This window comes from Belonocnema kinseyi, chromosome 5 (assembly GCF_010883055.1).
Source record: "Belonocnema kinseyi isolate 2016_QV_RU_SX_M_011 chromosome 5, B_treatae_v1, whole genome shotgun sequence".
NCBI classification, from domain to species: Eukaryota; Metazoa; Arthropoda; class Insecta; order Hymenoptera; family Cynipidae; genus Belonocnema; species Belonocnema kinseyi.
The window spans coordinates 10583179-10594301 of NC_046661.1; the positions used below are offsets into that span (position 1 = coordinate 10583179).

The 11123-nt window shown below is 32.4% G+C and overlaps 1 protein-coding gene across 2 annotated transcripts in view; it reads right to left on the reverse strand.

The window, feature by feature from the left end:
• Positions 1 to 3262: 3262 nt before the first annotated feature.
• LOC117173345 (transmembrane protein 131) overlaps positions 3263 to 11123 on the reverse strand; it is a 462351-nt gene continuing 454490 nt past the window's right edge. For both annotated transcript variants that reach the window (XM_033361843.1, XM_033361842.1), the window contains one exon: positions 3263 to 3832. In XM_033361843.1, the coding sequence (XP_033217734.1) occupies positions 3743 to 3832 (90 nt within the window). In that variant the 3' untranslated portion in view covers positions 3263 to 3742. The remainder of the gene's footprint in view (positions 3833 to 11123) is intronic.

Consider the following 11123-nt stretch of genomic DNA (forward strand, 5'->3'; position numbering starts at 1 on the left):
TATTAGGGTGGCCCAAAATGACAGACTTTCGATTTCTAATCAGTTGCAACTGGAAACCTGTTCCTCATACTCAAAAACTAATGTCCATGTTTTAAAATAATTTTGAAGTAACATTTAGAGGTGACACCATGCTTTTAAAGTTTTCGGTTGAATAATCGATCGAAGTTCAGAAAATCGGCAACTGTCCAAGGAAATATTAATTTTTCTTGGTCACCTTTGTTACAGTAAGCGGATTATGGGGAAGTGGGCGAGGTACTTACCTGCGAATTTTATGGTCTTGGGCTCAGGTTAGCGGAATGGACAATAAGAATTCAAAGGTTTCTTCTACCTGTACTAGTCTACTGGCTGCTTTTCTAAACTTCTAAACATTTTCAACGAGAGGATTTGTTTCAGATGCGTAGATCTCTCGAGTTAAAGGAGCATTTATAAGGTCTCCTCTACAAAATATTTGTGTATTATCTTTCTCAGTCTTACCTGAATTTTATTTGTATCTCTTTCACTTGTAAATATCGTACTTTATGGATACTTCTTTATAAAGGTGCAAACTATGACAATGATTGAATTTGAAGACAGAAGTTTCCGAACATCAGTAGGAAGAGGAACGTATGCGTAAAACTATCGGTGCAACGTTATTAAAGTCATTATTTTAGTCTTGTTACATAAAATATATTTAGATTGTTCATCAAAATATTAAGTTTAAAGAATCCTCAGTTGTGACTAATGCGCGTGATTCGGATTTTATATTGTTAATAGGACACCTTAAAGCAGAATTACGTGGGCGTAAATTACCCTCAAAGAAAGAAATTTCTTGAAAAATTCATCAATTTCAGTGAAATGTTTAGAGGCTAGCTTCTAGTTCCAACGCCCACCAGATGGTTCCTTCGTGTGAATATCCGTTTTATACAATAAATTAAATGTTTTAAATTTTTTGCTTTTAATAACCATGTTTTTAATAGTTAAACAATTGGCAATTAGAAAATTAATTGTGGTAAATATTTTTATCGATAAAAATAGTTTATTAGTTAAAAAATGTTTAATGATTTAACCATTATATGTTTAAATAATTTAAAATAATTATTTGTTTAACCACATTATATAGAGAATAGAGATGCAATTTTTATTGAACATTTTTACCAATAAAAATATTTTATTAGTTTGAAAATTGTTGATGCTCCACATTTCAAATGTTTAAATAATTAGAAATAATTATTTGTTTAAACAATGTTTAATGAAAATTAATTGTTATAAAATATTTTTATCGATAAAAACAGTTTATTAGTTAAAAAATGTATAATGATTTAAACTTTAAATATTTAAATAATTAAAAATAATTATTTGTTTAAACAAATTTGATAATCAATTAATTGCTGTTTAACATTTTTATCGATAAAAAACTTTTTATTAGTTTAAAATTTTTTAATGATTTAAGCTTTAAATGTTTGAGTAATTGAAAATAATTATTTGTTTAAACAATTTTTATAGAAAAGTAATTCTTATTGATATTTTTTATCGATAGAAACCTTTTATAAGTTAAAAAATTTTTGATGCTTTAAATTTCAAATTCTTAAATAATTAAAAATAATTATTTGTTTAAACAATTTTTACAAAATATTAATTGTTACTAAATATTGTTATCGATAAAAAATTTATTAGCTACAAAATTTTGGACGCTGAATAATTTAAAATGTTTAAATAATTAAAAATAATTATTTGTTTAAATAATATTATTAGAAAAATAAATCAACTAATTTAAAGATTTTATTTATAATAATTTCGAATTGCGAATACAAAATTCACATTTAATGTATTTACGATTGGGATATATATTTGGAGATTTTGTAGGTATAGAGTATAGTAGATCATTAATGGATGAGCCGAGGCAACACGCCCACCATAAAATAAGTAATTTATGGACTACCTGAGTCGATGACGGACAATTTATTTCTGGTTTTTGGTAAAAATCTGATATCAAAATTAAAATTTTACGGTTTTCATAAGGTCGCATCCGAAATTTATGAGCAACATCTGTTGTAATTTTCAGCGATAAGAAACAATATTTAGGGCCTCAAACAAGCCCATGCAAATCATGGTTTTAAGCAAAAACAGCCATGTTTGAGACTTAAAAAATAATCCTGATAATAATTTTTTTAAATCTTTTTTTTTTGTAAAGTACTTGCATTACTGAATAAGGAGTTTCCAAAATTTCATGAGATTCTATAAATAATTTATATGTTAGATTTGAGCATGAAGAAAAATGGACATTTTTCTATGTTAATCTCCATAGGAAATTAATAATTTTGGTGTCACCTCTAAATATTCTAAATATTCTGCTGGGTTTCGCGAATGCTCAGGTTTTTGTTACTTTTGTTACAAGTTATGTAACAGAAATTCTAAGAGAAATTCAAAGGAGAGACTTTTTTAGTTAAAAGTTTTATTTCTCACTTAAGTAGTGGTGACAAATTTCTAAAAAAAAGCAATTTTGCTGGGTTTCTTGAATTTGCAGTTTTTAAATTTTGTAATAAGTTATGTAACAGAAATTCCAAGAGAAAGCGAAATGGTGAATTTTTAAATGGAACGATTTTTCAACAAAGCAATTTCGCTGGGTTCTCGAATGTTCCGGTTATTGTTACAATTTTTGAGTTTGGAGTACCTCATATACTACATTGTAATATAATATCCATATCATAAACTGACATAAATTTTCACCTACCACTTACGGTTTATCGGATATTCAGTGACAATAACAATAACGGTAACTCATTCTTCGAACGTTCCAGCGGAACGTTCCCAGGTGGCGGACATTTTAAACTACTTCACGCTTGCACTTGGAATATGATTTATTTCAGATTCTAAATTGCGGATAAATTTTAGATTAAATCAGATTTTTTCGGTAGCTGAAGTTTTAATTTTGATGGGTTCGCAGTTTCTAAATCGGAAATTCGTCCAAAATTTGTATTAGAATATTTTTATTGTTTCCCAAACCAAACATTCCTTGCATCTCTTACATAAAATATAATGTACAATAGGTGTCTACTTTTCGCACACCATTAATTTTTGAAGCGATTATTCGTCCAGCGTTTCTGTACGAATAGCCGTAACTGAACGGATATGTACGACATGCTTTTTTTTCTCCATCAACCATATTCGCTATTTAAACAGAAAAGCTGGACGACCAGACGGCCTTTAATTTTACCTAATTTGTATGTTTTTGTTTTATATTATAAGGACCCGTGAGATTTCAGGGGATAAAAGAACAAGCTCATAATCTTAATTTCGTGTATTCTATTTCTTGTGCCTTGTCTATTTATGAAAAAAGATATTTTTCAATCTTACACTTTTTAAGTGTACACAAGTACGCATCACCGTCTCACACATGCATCCAAACAAACATACGCATATGCACATACTTTTCGTTTTCGAGGTAGCTCGGGCATACACTGAAGTAAATTTGTTATTTGTCTTCAAAATTGAAATTAGTCGAGACGCTGAATATAGTATCGCTAAGAGCGGAAACTTGCGTGTTTTAAAAGTTAAAACGAGCTTCTTGTTTCTATTATAAGAGGACAAAAAATGAAAGGCGAAAAACCAAAACAGGAGCACTTCAGATTTACTTTTAAATTACTGAAAAGATTTGAACTAAATATTTCACAACCGATTTCGCGAGTTACGCCAGCTAATTAGTAATCTTGTAAGAATCGCCGATCATAGACTTTTATCACAAAACTGTTAATAAATATCCTTCTCATTCCTCTTGCTTTAGTTTCCACGTTTCTGAAGATGAAGGAGTCCATATCGTGTTGAGAGAACGGAACGGATCGAAACCTGGACGTTCCTATGACAAAAATATAAATAATTATTGAATTTTCAATGAGTTTGGTTTATTTGTATATTGCATACCTAGGAAGAAAACTGTATTTTCTACGAGAGTGTGATTGCAATAACGAGATGTAGACGAGCGCGCTTCGAAACTAGGTTTTGTAAACACACACGGATAACAAGATGTTTGCCTCCTTGGTGCACACGATACTTTAAGTGACAAAGATATGATTTGCAAGTATATCGCATCGGAAATTTGCGGAAGTATTGAAGTACCAATCAAACATTACAAAATTTTTAACATTCAAAGTTTTAAAGCTTGTAATGCCCAAAATTCTATGCTTTTAAAGATATCTTACTTTTTCCCTGGTTTTAATGAACTGTAATCTCTATAGCGTCCTCATAGAGGCAGGTTTGTTTTTTATTATTACAGCATTAAGCCATTTCCCTTTCGGGGTAGGCGTGACTCACTTGGTAGGGGAAAGGATTAGTGTGTGGAAGGGATAGAGAATTTTCAGATTGATCCAGAATTCTCGTGTTATTTAAGTAAATAACACGTTCGTTCCGCAACACAGCTCCGACCCAGGTTGCTGATCAATCTCTCTAGCAATCACCCCAAGCGAAGAACCTCACGAAGTCGTTATGTAAGGTTCTCCACTTGGGTCCATTAGTGGCAAAGGTCTTTTGTTTCAGGCATCATTCACTCTACTGACACTCTTTTTATTAACTATTTGCCGGCATACTTTCCTGTTCTGGCATACCTCTCTAGCTTCTTTTATGACCATGCATTTTTTCATGCAGGCTCTCGTGTATTGGTACGATAATCGCTTCTTTCCAATCGTCTGGGACGTCTCCCATCTCGAAACATAAATTTATCAATTCGTACAGTCAATGTGGTATGCACGCGCCACCGTGTTTAAGCATTTCAGCGTTAATACCGTCTACCCTGGCAGCCTTACCGTTTTTCAAGTTCTTAATTATATCTCTAACCTCATTGACACAGACTTTCTCAATTGGGTTTTCCATCGCATCGTGTTCAACATCGCAGTTGTGGTGTCCTATATCTTCATCTCCGAATTGTCTCATAAAATAGTCTCTGAAAGCCTCTTGTATTCCGTCTGCATCATATACCATTTCCCGCCTACTACAATTTATAATTATTTTCTATTGGAGTAAAACTGGAAAGTTGAGCTTTTTCTGACCTTTTAGCCTTCGTTTTGGGTTTTTAGTTATGAACAACTGATAAATATTAATATTAATGTACACAAAAAGGGTCTCAGTAACTACTTCAAGGAAAATTTACATTTAATATGACCCATATATAAAGCTGAAAAAATATTTTAATTATCTGTTTTATTGCAGAAAAATATATTCACAAAAAAGGGAATAGATTGCTTTACTAATGATTCTCTGTCTTGCTTATTTATTATTTGTTCTTAACTAAAAGCCCAAAATAAAAGTACATGTAAGCAAATATTTTTGTTAACTTGCATTAACTATATTCTTAATAAAATTGACAAAAACGTATTTTTATTATATGGGAAATATGTGGTAAACTTCATGGGGCTTCCGGAACCTCCAAATATCGTTATTATTTACTCACAAAAAAACGCATTAATTTCATTGTAGATTTAAATAAAGTAGGGGAAATATGAGGAAATATGAATCAGTTATTGAAAAGTGAACAACTTCCAGCTGAATTGTTTTAAATAGAATGCATTCGATTGATTCTTCAAATGACAAGAGTGCAAATTTTCGACAAAATAGTTGAACTAAACAAGAAAAATGTTTACAAACAGAATATGTTGTTGGAAGACGCTTGAATTTTAAACCAAGAAAGATCAATTTTCTATCACAATTAATAAATTTGAAATCCGAAGACTAATTTTTAACAAAAAAGTGAAATTCTCTACTAATTTTATGAATTCTTAAGAATTTAGTTCAACTTTTCTTCCAACAGTTTCATTTACAAGCCAAATATGTACGATAAATTCTCCACAAAAACTTCAATAGTTGAATTTTCAATAAAAAATGGAATGGTTAAATTGTTACTTAAGGAAACTAATTTTTAACCTAAAAGAGTTTTGAATAAAATAGATGAATCCCTCAATGAATCAATTGAAATTTTAACCAAGTAGTACAACTTTTAATGAAATACTTTAATTTTCTACATAAGAACTTAAGAAGACTAATTGCTCACCAAATACATGAATTTTCAGACAAAGTGGTAAATTTTCATATCAAGAAGATAAATTTCCTACGAGAAATGAAACATTAACATTTTCAATTAAAAAATTAATTTTCTACTTGAAAAAATATTAAATTTTAATTAAAGAAACGACTTTTCAAACAAAATGATGAACCTTGAACTGCAATACTTAAATATTTAATTATAAAATAAATTGTCAACCGAGAGGAAGGTTTTTTTTAAGCAATAGTTAAATTTGTAGAAATAAAATGAACTTATTACAATTCACTACAACTTTGAAACAAGGAGTTAAATTTTCCACCAAGAAACTTCATTTTACACCAAAAAGACAAATTTTTAAGAAAAAATATGAATGATCAAAAATATAGTTAAATTCGTATCGAATGTTCATTCGAAAATCAAAAAGTTTAATATGTTATTAGAAACATTACTGTTTAACCAAAAACACAATTCACGAAGAGAATAGTTTCAAGTTAAGTTCATTTAATTCAAGATTGCAGTGGGAATATTTTGTGGTGTTTGTCCAAATTTGGTCGTTAGATTCTTGATTCTATTTCCAGGCAACAAATTTTATTTTAATTTAATTTTATTTTAATTTAAATCGTAATTGAATTTTATTTTTATTTTATATTATTTATATTGTTTTTGTTTGATAAGGGTGCTGTATGAGTGCCGAATCGTTGGTGATTATTTTTAAAAATTGTTTCTTATTGTGATTTGATAATGGTAGAAGAAAAGGACGAAAGAATTTAAAAAGAGAAGGAAGGGCATTTGATTGGTTGCCTTCTCATTTTTCTTACCTACATTTTATTTTTCCTCCAAATTGAAAACGAATGATTTCCTTTTTTTCTTCTTTTTAGGAGGAAAAGAGAGGGGGAGGATGTTCATTTTTTGTTTTTCAGATTGCAGTGGGAACATTTTGTGGTGGTTGCCCAAATTTGGACGTTAGATTCATGATTTTATTTTTAGGAATTCTGGTTATTAATTATGTAGTTAAATTTTAAACTGAAATAGATAAATTTTCAATTTGAAACCTGTAGTTAACTTTTCATTTGGAAAAATTAATGATCAAACAATAAAACGTATTTTCAAAAATATAGTTACATTTTTAACCAAAGAATTCATTTGCAAACCAAAGTAGTTGGAATTTCAACTTAAGAGACTAACTTTTGGCTACAATGATGACTTTTTAACGTGAATACTCCAATGTTCATTTATAAAAGCAATTTCCACCTCAAATAAGCGGGTTTTCAAGAAAATAGTTGCATTTTTTTATCAATATTATTATTATAATTATTATTTTTGAGAGAAGAATTAATGGATTATTGTTTTCTTATCTTCGTTTTTTAAAAAAAATGAATTTTCATCAACAAATAATACTTTAATTTTTATGTATTTATTCTCTCTCTTTTACGGGTTTGAGGGCCTCCGCTGTCTTTACAGTCCATTGCAAAACCACTTACTACCTAAATAATAAGATTTTACTTACATTAAATTATATGATATTGCTTTGTCTTCACACAATTATTTTCGAGATTTGCTAACTATAGAGTTTCCTCAGCTTCCGTTTCCTCTTACCATTTCCATTAACATGAATTCACGTTTTCTTTTTCTTTATTACTTTAATGTCCTTATATAGGAGTACGCGTTTGGCCTTTCCCGACTACATGCCCCTTACTTTCTCTCATTTCTTCAAGTCTCATCCTCCAGCTTGCCCATTGTCAACTTCCATCCAAGATCCACCACCCGTTTCGTCCCCCGTACATGTCTCTAAAACAGGCCCCGTGATTCTATCTCGTAATAACATACTCTATATCTTCTTTCCTCTTCATCCATCCAGTATCTGCACTCTCTCATTCCTTCGCCCATCCTAAATCGTATAACGTGGTTCCACTTACTCTCATTTTTTACCTTTATTAAATATTCTGGCTCTCCCTCAGCCTTTACTATCTTATATCACCTGTTATACTTAGATTTCCTGATTTTTTTCATCTGTCATCCCCCTCTTTAGCTATCAGTTCATTCTCTAACTCTTGCTATACTCTGACATCTGCTCTTATATCGCATTCTCTCCTCCTCTGTGTCTCTCTTCCTCCCACCTTGATCCTTCTGTGTTACCTCCATTCTCTTTGTTTACTACTTCCCGTGGACAAGATTGTGCTATCCTCTACCTAATTCCTCCCTCACCATATATCCTGGACAACTCCAGCTCACTCCCATTACCCATCTCAAGAATCTCTCCTGCATACATTCCACCCTCTTGTGCTCCCTCCATCCGCAGATATCCACTCAGTAACTTAGAACTGACCACACTAACGCATCAAACATCCACAGTCTCATCCTCCAGTCATCCTTAAACCTTTTCTTCTATATATTCCACACCTGCCCCATTACTTTAGTCGCACGTTCTATCCTTCTCCTTCCTGTAGTTCAACCCCGGCTTTCGAATCAAACAAGAAGCCTAAGTAACTAAATTCCTCGACCTTTTATACTTTCACCCCGTACATCTTCCATTGATATTCTACTTTTGCCCTTCTCTTCTTAAAACACATCATTTTCGTCTTATTTACATTTACCTTTAAGTATTAAATTCACACATACTCCTCAAACACTCTCATTTTGACTCATGCCTCTCTCCTCATCCGCTAGTAAGACTACATCGTCTGCATACGCTAAGGAATATACCTTACTATTTCCCAGAATCGTTCCCCCTGTTCCTTTCTTCTTCAGTTTCTTCTCTAGATCTGCCAACAAGGGACTGAATAATAGTGGACTGAGTGGGCACCCTTGCCTGAGCCCCCTTCTACTGCAAAAAAGTATGTAGATATTGTCTACTGTTCCCATCTCTTTTCTAAAGCCCGTCTGATTATGTGGAATTATCCCTTTCTCTTCCACTTCCCTTTCTAATCTCTTTCTGAGTATCTCCGTATATATTTCATAGCCCACCGGCATAAATGTGGTTCCCCTATACTCCTCCACCTTTTTTGCCTTTCCTTTTTGAATAATCGGTAACGCCAAGCCTATCCTCCATACCTTAGGCCATCCTTCTCCTCTCCAAACCTTGTTGTAAATCTCCCACATTTCCTTTCTTACCCCTTTCCCTCCAAACCTCAAGGCTTCGTTCTCAATACCGTCCTCTCCTGTTTCCACTCATCCATCTCGATTCCCTCATTGACGCCCTTTCTATTACATGCCTGTTTCCCTATCTCCCCTTTTCTCCACTTTTTTACATTTTCTTTCATTCTATTTTTACTCTCCTTACATTCTGCATCCCAAAATCCCCTTTTCATTCCATCCTCCTCTTCCCCTGACCTTACCTCTTCTTGTATACTCTCTGTTAGTTCTTTCACCTTTACCAGGCGCATGCCCACGTCTTCCCCTTCCAATCCTTTAATCTCCTCATCCTCCATTCCTTCATTAAATTCTCTCAATTTATCCTCCTCCCATCTACACATTTTCACTTTTCTTTCGCCAGTTCTTTCCTTTTTCCGCTACGGCGCTTTCATCCTGAGCATTTCAATGTCACTATTAGCGGGAAGCGATCTGAGGCTATTTCATTACCTACTTCCACTTTATCCATTCTCTTCCATATTCTTTCTTCTACTAGAATGTAATCTATCATAGTCTCCCCTTTAACCATAAACGTCACCTCCCCTTCTTCATCTTTCCTTATACTTTCATTACAGATGAACCATCCTTCCTCCCCTAATCGGTTCAAAAGAGTTTTACCCTCCCGATCTATCTCCCTGTGCTTGGAACTTCTTCGAAAAGTTTAGCTCTCTTCATCCCATATCTCTTCCCCTAACTCTCCTGTCCACGCGTTTAAGTCTCCTCCTATCAAGACCAGCTCTTCATTCATTTTTTTCATCCATTCCCTTAATACTCTTTAACTTTTCTCTTTCCCTCTCCTTCTATACACACCAACGATGGTCACCCTCTCTCTTCCTATCTTTATTCTTCTCACCATCACGCCCTCCCGCTTTTCTTCTCTCTCTTCCACTCTTTCATCTCCCATCAGCTCCTTTTTTAAATGATACTTTATTTTCCAGGGGAAAAATGATTTATTATTGAAAAAAGCGAGTTTTCAACAACATAGTTCAACTTTCAACCCAACTACTTTTAACAAAAATCCAAAATTTTTTATTAGAAACATGAATTGCCAACCAAGTGGTTGAATTTTTTATTTTACTGAAAAAGCTAATGTTTCAACTAAACATAGAATAAATAAAATTTCAGTTTCAAAAATTAATTAAAAACTACACAAGTAAATCAAAATGGTTCAATTCTTTAAATGTTCTATTCAAACACATTTTTTACTGTAAAGTACGTGTAAATGCTCTAGCATTTGAATGAAACAATTCCGAAATAGAAATGTGTTGAACTTTAATTTAAAACGCTTAAAATTCATAACTGTTCCACTGTTAATGTTTTTTTAATTTACTTTGCACTTTACTTGGCATTACATCAAATGAAAAGAACTTTCATCTTCAGGAGTTCCAATTTCCAACTGCAATGGCCATGAACAATGTTTTTGGACTAACAAAAAAAAGAATAGAAATGACCGGGACTTTTTGATTACTGTAACGGCAAGTTTTAATTTAAGAAATGCGACAAAAAATTTTCTGTAAGTTGGAATTTCTTGTAAACGGTGCAAAATAATACGAAATGCTTGACCTGGTATGGCCACTATATGATTAGTTTCTTTTAACATTTATTCATTTCGCAACAGTAAACGGTGAGTCGCACGCCACAGCGTAAATCGTGAAAGAAAAATTTACAGTACCTTCCGTCATAAGCATAAATCCTTCAAATTACGTTTTAAACTTAAAAGTCAAGATTTCTTTTTTTGGGTCTACAGAACTGATTGTATAGAATATAGATAATGGCAGTGGTCATAAGCTGATTTGGGTATGATGCAACTTAATGCACATTTTGGGATAATAAGGTAAGCTCCGAAAGATTGCCCAAACTTTTTATACGGTTTACCTTTCGTTATGCCTAAAGTACAGTCTGTCAAGTTAAAGCGTGGGTGGCTTTACTCGCAGTCGGTAAGGTGTATCGACATGATTTTGGTGTCAAAATATTAAGAAGAGCTCCC